General features: G+C 37.3%; 1 protein-coding gene across 4 annotated transcripts in view; it reads right to left on the bottom strand.

Annotated features, from left to right (window-relative positions):
* DGKI (diacylglycerol kinase iota) overlaps positions 1-13,352 on the bottom strand; it is a 209,044-nt gene that overhangs the window by 119,669 nt on the left and 76,023 nt on the right. For 2 of the 4 annotated variants that reach the window (XM_065742681.1, XM_065742684.1), the window contains exons 2-3: positions 10,586-10,694; positions 1,152-1,247 (exon numbers count right to left, since the gene is read on the bottom strand). In XM_065742681.1, coding sequence (XP_065598753.1) covers positions 1,152-1,247; positions 10,586-10,694 — 205 coding nt within the window. The remainder of the gene's footprint in view (positions 1-1,151; positions 1,248-10,585; positions 10,695-13,352) is intronic. The other 2 variants (XM_065742683.1, XM_065742682.1) reach the window with 1 other exon arrangement.

Raw genomic sequence — 13,352 nt, forward strand, 5'->3', positions numbered from 1 at the left:
ACATTTCAGCTCCATATTCCAAAGAATACAAAATCTTTACAATTACAACTTAGCTAATTTTTGCCATTTCCCCAATGCAAACATTTGATCTTATGCAGTCTAAATTTAAGACAGCTAAGTCAAAGGAAGACCAGGGTAGGCATGAAAGATGAAATAATCTTCAAAAATTCAAACTGGAAATGCATTAGTTTAGTATGACCTTTCAAAAAAGCTGACCACAACTAACGTTAACTACGTTTTCATTTTCATCTCTAGCTCTTAGGGTAACAATTTATACTGTTATATGTTACAAAAGCAATCAAGTCAAGCAAAAGAAAGGCAATTAAAAACTGAGCAACTTTAACCTCCACTGCATCCTTAATATGACTTAGTAACTCAAGGTCTATTAGCTGAAATTTTTTGCCATCACATAAAATGTGCACCAGCATCCCCAACTAAAATGGGACACAATGGGCACGTGAAGCAAAAGTGTGTCATTGAATTCCTCCATGTGGAAAAAAATGGTGCCCATTGGCACGCACTGACACTTGCTGAATGTTTAGGGAGACCAAACAGTGGGTGTGAGCACAGTGAGGTGGTGGGCAATGCATTTCAGCAGTGGTGACAGTGACATGAAAGACAAATCACATTTGGGTCAGCCGTGCACAGTAGGCATGCAGGCTCTTGCTCACTGCTGAGAACATGCACAGCTAATGGTGGCGTCTATGTTGAAAAATAGTACTTTGTAGATGAGGATTTGCTCTATCAAGTAGCATTATTGTACTTTTTGTAGCTGTTGTGGTTTCCATGGAAACAAATAGGAGGCGTTACTTTCAGAGTGATCTCCATATAAATGAAATAGGCTAGTTTGAATATTTATGAAATATCTCACTAACTTAATTTTATCCTTACATATTAGTCAAAACTATTCATTAAGCCTAACCTCATTATGTAAATAATCTGGGTCATTCAAAATTGTTTAAGGCTTTTATTTTTTTTTTCCCTAGATATTTAGCCCACAATCTTTTGTCCCTTTTGTATTCATTCTCTCAAAACACTTGCATCAACAACAGCAGTAAGTGATTCAAATTGCCAGGCTTCTGAGCAGTGTAACAAACTGAAGTCAGGCTCATTATAACAGAAACATAAAAGAGAATCTGAAAATAACTCACTGAGAATTTCACTTGGCAGCTTTCCTCCCCCAGGTAACAGAGGTCCCCAGAAACATTTGTCTCCAACCACAGATGCTCCCCATTCACAGCATTTTCCTAAGAAAAGATTGTTAAACTGGTTTGTGAAATTATGAGATGAGAACAGACAGAAAAAAGTTGCATTTGATTTTCATCATATATTTAAAACATCAAAAAAATAAACACACAAAGCTATGTATCATCAAGTTAGCTGATCACCCTTGTTTAAAGGATGCTGATGATGTAGGGAATTACATCTGAGCAGAAAAACTTCACCCATGTTCTTTCCACAATACTTAGTTTAATGCTACATTTCATGAGCAGGTGTGATATATAGAATAGTAAAGAAACAAAAAAAAAAAAAAAAAAGAGAGATGAAACAAAACCATAACTACTCAAATTTCAATTGCAAAAGCCCCAGAATTTGGGAACTGCGACCAAAAGTGCAAAATAACATGGCTTTAGGATGACAGCAGATTTTAGACAAAGAAGAATGTATAGAATAGCTGGATCAGTTACATACTACATGCTTACATACTATACTGTATACTATGTATTCTATTCAATATATTTAGGAAAACATCCAAAAAACATTAAATATCCAGAAGAGACTAGATTTTAAGTTTATACCTGAATTTATGATATATTAAAAACAAAACAAAAAAAAAAACACAAAAAACCCAATATTTTCAATATCTACCAAGCATACTGACAGGAATGATTAGTAGGGTAGAATCTGATTTTTCTCCAACACTCTTCTTATTTAACCAAATATGTCCCTTAATTCTTTAACAACTCTTGGTCTGAGGAAATCTGGTTGTGCAATGTCTGTAGATTTCACTCTACTGTAATGCTGGCTCAATTGAAAGGACCAGGTTTACTGTACATTATTTGAACAAAGTGAATAATCAGGCTTTCTACTCAGTCAGAATTAGATTATGATGGAAAACACTTTGACAGTCTCTGACATTTGATTCCCACACTGCAGAAGTCACAAATGATGACGCTCACCAAACAGATGGCGTCCGACAGCAGGATGCTCTGAAATAGCCATTTTTGGTTAAAATAATTTATTCAAAACTCTACCAAGAGTTTCAAAGTGATGAAATGAGAAAGTTTCTCTTGTCATGAGGATTTCAGAGAATCAGAAGTGGCAAAATACTTTGTCTTCTGGAGAACAAGTGCATCCACATTAGCCAAGAAATCATGAAACCTGCACGTGCTGCTTAACACAGCGAACGTGCTCACTTCAAATAAACCGAAAGGAAAAGAGCAATGGGTGCTTTTCTCTGGTGGGAAATCTGCTTGTCCACAGGCTTAACTTCATCACAGATTCTCCCATTAATGTCATATTCAGTATTATCTCTCAACAAAAGGGGCTGGATTAGAACAAGGCTTGCAGACCAGTCTACTGCCATTGCACTATTTTCAGTTAGCTGCACACTGTTCTATACTTTCATTACTTCTTATCCTTTTGTTTGCCTAAACTGTACTCCATAGGACAGATTTTCCTGAACTGCACAGTTCAGTGTATGACAGTTTAAAGCCAAGGCTTCTCAGTGCTTTCACAATGCAAAATAGCTTCTAAAGACTCAAACTCAATAAGGCTTAAAGCCTTACCCAGATGGTAAATTATTGAGACTGGAAATTCTTTCAAGTTTATTCTTATATTGAAGTAGTTTTCTCTGGCAAGAAATTTATCATTCTTGCAGCAGTTCATGGAAGCCTAGTCATATCATGCTAACAAAATTACTATGCGCACACTATTGGCCAAAATATTAAATTCCTGTCTAGTTTACAAAGAGCCAGATAAAAACAAGAGGACCAAAGCAAGAGGATATGAACTCAGTGCTTGACCTGAGCACGTTTCCTGCTGAAGAAATAAGGCAAACTCATATTTATAACACAATGTTAAATTTTACAGATTATAAGAGATGTTTAGGAAAGTTCAATTTGGGAAGCAAAGAAAGCACACAGCTCCTGGGACGTAAGTTTCAATCAGGAATCAAAACCTCATTTTGAAAAATAGATTAAATACCCCTTCATATAGACTATACACACATAACTTGCCATCTAGGAATTCTAAAGATAAAGTGGCCTATTTCCATAACCTAGTTTAGACTGATTGAGTTTGTTTTCTACTGTTCCATGTTCCATCATAGATTCATGCCTCATTTTCCATTACAGTATAGATAAAATAAGTAGTCTACAGGAATGACCTTTCTAGTTCATTCTGTGAAAGAGTTCAAGCAAGACTAAAGATAATAAAAATATAAGTAACCTGATCTTGCAGAAGTGGCACAACTCCAGATATCCAGAGACAGAAGCAATGTCACAACACTATGTGAGAAAATTTACCATCTCAATTCCAGCAAAAATTTCAAAAATCTTTGATCCTGAATGAGAGCACAAAGCTGAGATTCCCCAAGAAGTAACACCCTGCCCCAAAAAGCTTTGGATGTCAATTCCCTTTTCCCAACAAGAACAAAATGAATTATTTGAACTTCACTGTTTTGAATTTTACAGGGCAGTGTCAGTTTTATGATTAGACACTGTGTTACTGCTAATGAAAATCAAAATGTTACAGCCAAAGGAAAATGCTTTGACCTTTTTCAAGTTCCATTTTTCATTGACTTATAATAGGAAGATTTGACAACATTCAGTACATTTAAATGGAGCAGTTTGACTTCATCAAATCAGTGTTTCCATTCAAAAATTTGCAGGCATTATTCCACAATGTGCTGGACAAAAGGGTACTCCACCTGCCAACACACAGCCAACAGGGGGTCACTGGGACCACCTCTAGTATGAGCTCTTGTTTAACACAGAACTCAAACACATTAAAGTCTACATGTACTTTGTGAATTCTGACAGGAGACTTTTCCACAGCAGTTCTGAGTTTGAGAATCTTCTCATAAATATTTTGCAAGCTTAGCATATTTTATACCTGATATCTTTGTCAGGTTTAGAAGCAAATGACAGCTAGAGACAGCCATCCTCTTTCTGTCCCTTACCCTTCAAACTCCAGTTTCATGCTCATGCTACTTCCCCCATGCCAGATTTGGTGTCTGTGAAGCTATACAAAAATTAGTCCAACTACCGTGGGGAAAAAAAAAACAAAATGACGCTCTGATCTGCTTCCATCATGACTAGTATTTTACAAAAAAAAAAAAAAAAAAAAGAAGTCTAGTTCTATATCAAACTATTAGGAAGGCTTTATTCCCTTTTTAACACTACAGTGAGAGAGATGAGTCTTCTTACAAGTACACATTTGAGTGATAAAGTTATGATTAATATGTAATTAGTGTTCATCAACACAAATCTAATTAAACATATTTGTAAGCAAAAATGATTAGTTTTAGCCCTTTCTTTTTCAAGGTCACTACTGAGAAGAAACAAGTTTATTTGGATGTCTTTTCCCTGAAAGTCTGTCTGCTGTGTTTTACTTATATTTTACCCTGAACTCTGAAATTCCAGAGTCTGTAACGTTCATGTTATAAATAATAATATCCTAAACACAGTTTTGATTGTATGTATATATTATATATATATATAAATTTAACTACAAATCTGCACATTTTGAAAAAGTTCTTCATACAAAAATCACCTTTTGTTTAATTATTATGATTGTAATGGACACAAAACAAAAACATCACATAAACATGATACTGTATAATCAGTTTAAAAAAAAAAGAGAGGGGTTCAATTTTTATATCTAGGTTGGTTACATTCTCTAGTTGTTTTCTGCCATTATTTCCACACTCCCACCAGGCTTTCCCATATCCCTGCATCAATTGTCTATCCCTATATTCTCTACTGAGCTTTGGAGATTTTTGTTACCATCATCTAAAAAATCATCTGTACACTAAAAACGAATGTTTGTCTTCATGGATAAGCAACATCTAGATGCTATCAACTGAGATGACAATTCCCTGTGCTGTCATGAAACATTTTCTTTGCTAAAAACAGCTTAACTTCATCAACTGAAAAAAAATATTTTAGGAAGAGCACTTTCTGTAGTATCACTGAAACCCCTATAGCTCTGAAAACATACAAATGGACATCATTTTGGAATATGACAGCCCTCCTTTTTTCTCTTCGGGTCTCTCTGGAAAGATCATTAGATCTCCAACACTCACTAAAAAGCTGCAACGTAGGATTACAGAGCCTGAACACACTGTTTCAGAAGTCATCCACACACAAAAATTCAGAAGACTTAGAAGCATGCATGGAGCTTGTACGTGCCACTATTTAAATGGAACTAAAATGAAACCACATCAACATATTTTGATGTGAATAACATGATACCCATGTGAGCACCTGGTGATGTACACCTTTTTCCATTGAAATATTCAATTCCTAATTACAAAACTTAAGCCTTGCAAAAACTCTAATGAAAGGGAAATATCTTTCAGTGTAAAATTAATATAGATTTTAGGAAATGGTAATACAGAAGCCAAATTATTCTTGCAGAAGATAAATTTTCCTAGATTAGTGCGAGAAATACTTAATCACATATATGAATGTATTAACATGTGTTTATTAGCTAAAGTATAATCACTAGCATTTACACAAACACTATGAATATAAGTGAAAAGCACTAATATCAAAAAGTTTCCCAATGTAACATAATAGACTATTTTCCAAATCACATTCATGGATTACAAATTTATCTCATAGGCCATTGCATTTTTCTAGTTGTCAATTCCATCAGTTTGACTACAATGACATTATGGGAGAAAGTGTTGAAAGTCCTGCAAAAGTCAAGATGACCACTGCTCTCCTGTCATCTACTAAGCCAGTCGCTTCATTTCAGAAGGCCATTAGTTTGGATAGGCATTATCTCCCTTCCATATATCCATGCTGCTTACTTCCAACCATTTTCCACTCCTTAACTACTTTGGAAATAGTTTCCGAGAGGAACTGTTCCATCACCTTCCCATGAATCAAAAGCTGATTACTCTGTAGACCCTTGGATCCTCCACCTTACCCTTCTTGAACACAAGAATAAACGCTTGCTTCTCTACAATCCCCAGGAGCCTCCTCTAATCACCACAACCTTTCAAAGACAGTAGAGTGAACTCACAGTAATATCAGCCAGCTCTTTGCATGCATCCCATCAGGTCCCATGGACCTGTGTAGGTTCAGTCAATTTAAATGTTCTCAAACCTGACCATGCTCTTCTGAGGGTGAGTATCCATTGCTCCAGCCCCAAGTAGCAGAAGTCTGGAATTCCCAAAGTTAGGTCTTACCAGTGACAAAGGAGGCTAAAAAAAAAAGCATTGAACACTTTTTTTTTTTCTCTATATCCTTTATTATCATATCCCCTGACCCTTCAGCAGTAGCCCAGTATTTTCCTTAATGTTCAGAATTACAGAATGGTTAAGGCTGGAAGGGCCCTCTGGAGGTCATCTAGTACAACCCTCTGTCCAAGCAGAGGCACCCAGAGAAGTCTATCCAGGAATGCATCCAGGAGGCTTTTGAAGATCTTTAAGGAAGAAACCTCCACAGCCACTCTGGCTTACTCTACTTTTGAGCTATTGGGCAGTGCTCATCACTGCATTCCTTCTGGCTAGCCTCACCATGGTTCCATTTATTATATGCATTTTTATTTCTTATGTTTGAGCTTTTTAATATTTTATCATAGAATGGCTTGAGTTGGAAGGGACCTTATAGGTCATCAAGTTGCAACCCCTCTGCCTGTGGGACCATATCAAAGGCCTTACAGAAGTTCAGGCAGATGACATCAGTTTCTCTTCCTTTGTCTACCAATGCTGTCACTCCATTGCAGGACTCCAGACAGGTCAGGTACAATCTGCCCTTGGTGAAGTTGTGCGGGCTGTCTCAGATCATCTTCTCATCTTATATGTACCTTACCATCTCTTCCAGGAAAACTTTCCGTATGCAATATCCTTGCCTCACCTTCCCTAAAAAGTCTTCATCTTACACATTGTGACACTCAGGCTGCATGTGCTATTACACCATGTCTCTGTGATCCCAAAGAGATCTCCACCTGAAAGCTTCTACTATTTAGTAGAAAGAACAAGTGTTTATCTGTTAAAAGATCCCACATAACTGAACAGAATCATAGAATGGCTTGGGTTAGAAGGGACTCCAAAGATCATTAAGTTCCAACCTTGTCACAGGCAGGGCCACCTGCCATATCTGGTACTAGCCCAGGGCCCCATCCAACCTTGAACACCTCCAGGGATGGAGCATCCACAACCTCTCTGGGCAGCCTATTTCAGCACCTCACCACTCTCTGTAATAGACACCCTCAACCAATTAGTTTTATAGGTTGTTATCACATATTACTAAACACCATAATTTTGAACTTCTACTATTACATAGCTTTGATGTTTCTTTGCTTTATTTCTTAAGACCTACATGTTTCAGGGTTTTTTAACGTTTATTTTTTTCTCCAAAATTACAATATTTCTCCTTTGAAGAATGCTCAGCTTGTATCTAGATAACTTGGTTGTGAGATCAGTATCAAGTTTTTTCACTGAATTCCAGAAATGGAAGCCACATGTCTTCAGGCAGCCCTTAAAGGACATAACTAGAGTTCTCAGACTGTGTGCTCACAGGCCATAAATAACTACAGATGAGAAAACAAGATACTGGCATTATCAGACAAATATATGGTAGACAAAAAACAAACAAACAAACAAAAAGAGACAGCTTTGGCCATTAGGAAGCTCAACACACTGCTTTTCTAGCATCTGTCAAGACTTCTTTAGGTACCAAAGCTAAAAGGCAATATATAAAAGGGAAATACAGGATGACTTAGCGCAATAAATAAATAAATAAATAAATAAATAAATAAAACCACGTTATGGTTATTCCCTTGGGAAACTATGGCAGTATGAAAATAAAGAAAGATCAAGATCCTCACTGGTACACATGCACTGCATGAGGTGCCTCAGCTCATGCTTATTTGAGGATCAGGGCTAGAATTGCTTCTTTCATCGTTTAACATGTAGGAATGTTGCCTGAATTGGTGAAGGGTGGGAAAAGAGTCTGTGAACAACGAATATATCACAGGGACTGGCATACAAGGCGGTTCCTTTTGGTAAGGCAAATTCTGCGTTGCCCTGTGGCTACAGCATCACTTACTCCTAAACACACATTTTGTATGATTCTGCTTTGAATAATTACTACTAAATTAGCTACAAGTTAACTAGAACTAGATGTAGAAAATATGAAAAAATGGAATATTTCCAAGTAAGAAAAAGTAAGTATTGGGGATGATAGTTATCACAACATTAAAACATGTATTTTCTTATGTAAAGGGTCTTAAAAACATCAGAATTATCACCTCTATTCTACAGCTAAATAGACTGGTGTACTGAAAAGCAAAATAATTAATCTGAGTTCACTCGCAAGGTCAGTGGCAAGAGAAGGGAACAGAAATTCCACTCCCTGAATCAGTGTCCTTTTCACAAGGCCATGTGACAATGGCAAATCATCTGCAAAGAGTTATCAAAAATGGGGAATATCACAGAATCATAAAATGGCCTGGGCTGAAAAGGACCTCAAAGATCATCTAGTTTCAACCCCTTTGCCATGGGCAGGCTCGCCAACCACTAAGACCAGGCTGCCCAGAGCCACATCCAGCCTTGCCTTGAATGCCTCCAGAGATGGGGCATGCACAACCTCTCTGGGCAAATATACCCAGGAAATTCTTTCCAGTTACTAATGTGAAGGCAACAAGGACAGAATTCTACTGCAGTTTCTACAGTGAGTTTAAGTGACAATTTCTGTTCATTGGAACTTTGGACATTTAATTGGACTTTGGAAAGATCTCCCATCATGGGTCCTTGGAGAACCATCTTGGAAATACTGAAGGATTATACAGATGGGGATGCAATATCCCCTTACTAACACTAACTCCCAGTGACTAGCTACAAAGACTTCCTCTCTGGCTGTAATACATCAATGTAAGAAACCATTCATTCTACCAAATGTACACCTGGAAATAAATATCAGTTTTTAAAACTTATCTTTTTTTCTTTTTTAACTTGATATTCACAAGCCATTATAAATTTTGATCCATTTTATCTTCTTCACACCTCCAAGCCACTTCTCTATACTCCCTTTTACTCATGCTATATCTCTAATCTGCAGAAATCCTGTACTCCTCTGCATTCATCTGTTACTACAGCTGGTCAATCCAGGTTCTTCCCAGCCTCAGATGTCTTCTGTTCATATTATGCCCGTTTCCCCACATGACACAGTGTTGTCTCACCTCTTCAATCAGTAGCAAAGAATGTCATTTTGAATAAGGATAAATTGTGGGTTTTCTCAGGGTTTTTCTGTTTGTTTTTGTTTTGTTTTAAATTACAATTTTTAAACATGTTTAACTTAGCCTGTCCTTTAAAGAAATAGAAATCTGGGGATCATGCAGAAAACCTAGATCACTAAAACCAGACGTGTTTTAACATCTTGCTGAATTAGGACCTAAGTTTCCTGCACAGAAAGATCAAGTTATTCTCAACACAAGCTCTTCTACACATACTTTCAAACTCATTCTAACACACTCCTCTTTACTATACTGTAGAAAATCAGACCGAATCCAAACCTGTTTCTTGCAATGCAGCCTGTAAAATTTTATTCCATTAAACTTCAAATGTTACAGTTGCACGCCATCTAGAAAGCCATTCAGTCTTGGTATAAAAACCATCTGAGATGAACTGTAAGCTATACTCATCAAAACAAAAGTTGTCTTTATCCAAAGGACAGATGGGTGGCTGCTGGCTTAATGCCAGCTCCTTACTGAGAGCCCAGTGTAAAACCCACTGCATATTTTGCTTTAAACGAGTCTGTTTATTTTTTTTCACCTGCTGGCTTAAGGATCCATTTCTCAACATGCACTAACATATAATCACATTAGATTGTGCAGACAGTGCATGACCAGCCCCTTCTGAAACTGGCCCAGAAACAGAAGTAGGAGAAGCCAAACTGGGGAAAGAAACAGATGCTTTGTGTCTACAGCTCAACTTGGACCCAGAAGTTCTGCACGCTTGCAAAGCATTGTGACCAAAGATTTGTACTACTGCTCCTACAGACCCAGACAAGCCATCATGAATGCTCAGCCTTAAATTTTGGTCCATAAATCAAAACTACAAAATCCTGCTTCATTAAAATCAAATTACCATTGGATAGCAGTCCTTGTCAAGAAGGCAGTGAGCAAATGTAGTCAAACAGTTCCAAAGACCAGAAAGTCTGAACAGCTCTTGTCTAGTGCTGCTCAAGTCACTGCTCATTATCATGTCTCTGCCTTGTGCTTGATTTCATAATGGAAGCGTTTTACTAATGACCAGCACTAATTCTGACAGTAATGCAATGTCTAATGTTCTTTTAGGGTTGGAGGGAGCACTAGCCAGAGATGCATTGCCATAGAAACAAACACCTACAGTCCACTCTAATGCTGCCCTTGGTTCCTTCACAGGTCCATTGGAGACTGCAATGTTGTGGGAATGCACAGGAGCCAAGTGCTGTAGGCCTGACCTGGAGATTGCTTTCCTGCAAATTGAAAAGACAAAAAAAAATAGATAAATTGAGTGCATATTCAATATAATTATACAATATTATTATCCACCCCACCCTTTTCCATAAGTCAGAAGAGGCAGCATAGCATCTAATTTCAGTTTGGGTGAAATGGTGTTTGAGCACTATCTCCTGCTAAAACAGTTCAGGAAAAAAATGAAGTAATCTGATCACTGAAAATTACTGTTTAATGAAGATCAGTTACTCAACTGGCACTAAGCTGAAACATCAAACCCAGGGGACTGCATATAGTTCTGTTAGCTAGCTTCAGTGAAATCCTCCGTTATTACACTTATTCCTTACATACCAGCAGATTGTGCTGAATGTGTAAACATGTAGTTCCAAATAGCTTTTACTAGAGAAATGAAATAAGAGTTTATACAAAAACAAAACAACAACAAAAAAATGGTGGTTTTACTTGGTTTGTAGGCTGGAAGAAGTCTTCCATTCAGTATCAAAATACATAAAATATGACTCTAGGACACATCCTTTTTGACAGTATCAGCACGCCCTCAAGGTATTGCATCTGCTTTCCCCTTACATTTATGTTCTATCTTTTTGGTCAAAAGTCATTCTTCAGAGAGATATGGCAACCACAGATGTTGACCAGCACTTCTAGAGCTCCACAAAGACTGAGTTCATTTCCACCAACCTGCTTCCCCAGCTGCATTTAGTCTTAACAAAATCAGCCTTGAATAGTAAGTCATTAGACAGAAGCACAAGATACTGCTGATACAAAGTCAGTTTCTCTTAGACTATAGGTTTCATAAAATTTCATAAAACTATTGCCTTGTCTATTTTTGCATCTGATGACAGTAACCAAAACAATCTTACAGCTTCAGCTGCAATAACTCAAAACAGGACAAAAAAGGCTAACAACAACAAAAACATATAAAGGAGAGATTTCCTTTTGTATGCCTAATGCACTCAGCCTCCACATAATGAAATGACAGTCTGTGTAAAGTACATTTTTGTTATACCACTCCCACAGCTCAACAGCTATTTATAGCATCTTCCAATCTTACCACTGTCTCATGGCAATAAAGGTCAATTGAGCCAGTAATGACAATCCAGGTCAGCCATATGCTAAATAAATCATTTCATTGTCCTGAAAATATACCGTGCAATACATATCCATGGTAAAGGAGGTTGGAAGGCTCACTGCTCATAATATAAGTCCAGAAAAATGGAGTGTGTTGAATTACAATGTCTTAAATTCCCTTTTCTGTGGGTAGCACAAACAATCGAGCACTTTAACAGCCTGCGATCATCCAGTGCCACCTTTCCACTTAAAGCAGGAAAGACACTGACTTTAAAACATATTTCCAAGATATTTTACATTTTAATAAAACCCATTAGAAAGAAGAAAGCCCAATGAAAATACTTCTGTTACTTAGCAATGTATCATGACTGAACAATTTAGCCACAATTTCAGACAGGTACATTACCAAAATATAATCTAACAGGACTTCTAACAAGGACCAGATGAAAGCCTTAAAGAAACGCAAGTAACTACAAAAGTATATTTTCAAAAATTGACATTTTTTCCTGTAAATTCAATTTTTTCCTGTTCATCCAATACTTGTCAGCCTCCTTCCACAATGATTTGCTATCAATTTGGTTACTGTTTATTGCTAACCACAACAATCCAATCATGTGCCTAACTATGTTTACAATATGATCATTTGTTTAGGTGAAAGTGAAGCTGTATCACCTTGCATTACTGACAGTGATAAATCCACCCAATGGTTACTTAGACATGTCCTCAAATACAAGAAGGTAGCTTCCATTTTGTTCAAAGTACTCAAGCAAAAGTGTCTGAATAGGCATTTGCAATTAATCTTTATTGATGAAAAACACCAATATGTTTGCCGAACTCTGTTTATGGCCTATTACTTGCCAAACAATATAGCCATTGTGTCTGCATCAATCCACTCCATGAATTTAATAAAGCAAATATTGCAATGAATGTTCCAGGAATAAATTTATCTGACCCAGTCTGAGGACAGGGCTTCCAGCTGGAAAGCAAATTCAGCACACTTAGAAGGTAAATACGCCTAATGAATGGCTACAGACCTCACAGCATCAAGTCTTGGATTCTCTTTCAAGTCAGAATTAGAGATGTGCAAGCCTCCTGTAGCAGAACCTGACACATGGCCCACATTCTCTTTAAAGTCAAGCAGAGGTCGGGGAGTCTTTTGGGGGAGACTTGGCAGAGATTAAGTGCAAACAGTCAGCTATCCCTTTGTTTGCCAGGTTGGATTTAGGGCTTTGGCTGGAAAGCCCACAAAATGTAGGCACGACAATGCTTTTTTTTTCAGGTTTCTTTCAACACAAAAGCCTGAATGATTGCAGGGATCACAAAATTGCATGAACCAGTCAGAAATAATGCTTACACATGAAGGCAAGCTAGAAATCTCCACACCTACACAGTTTCTCATCAGAACTTTGGGGACAAAAAGATAATGTCAGAACACCGTGTGCACTACAGAAGCCTGTCCCACAAACAAAGAGGTTAGACTAACTGCAAGCACATGATTTTCTAATATATGTAATGCGGATGCTAGAGGGAAAAATAGGGGAAAGTTAGAGTAGAAAGAGCTGATAACAGAGCAGATGCTGAGTATCCAAGAG

Source organism: Cyrtonyx montezumae, unplaced genomic scaffold (genome assembly GCF_038088225.1).
Source record: "Cyrtonyx montezumae isolate F1298 unplaced genomic scaffold, pur_monq_1.0 scaffold_3, whole genome shotgun sequence".
Taxonomy (NCBI): domain Eukaryota; kingdom Metazoa; phylum Chordata; class Aves; order Galliformes; family Odontophoridae; genus Cyrtonyx; species Cyrtonyx montezumae.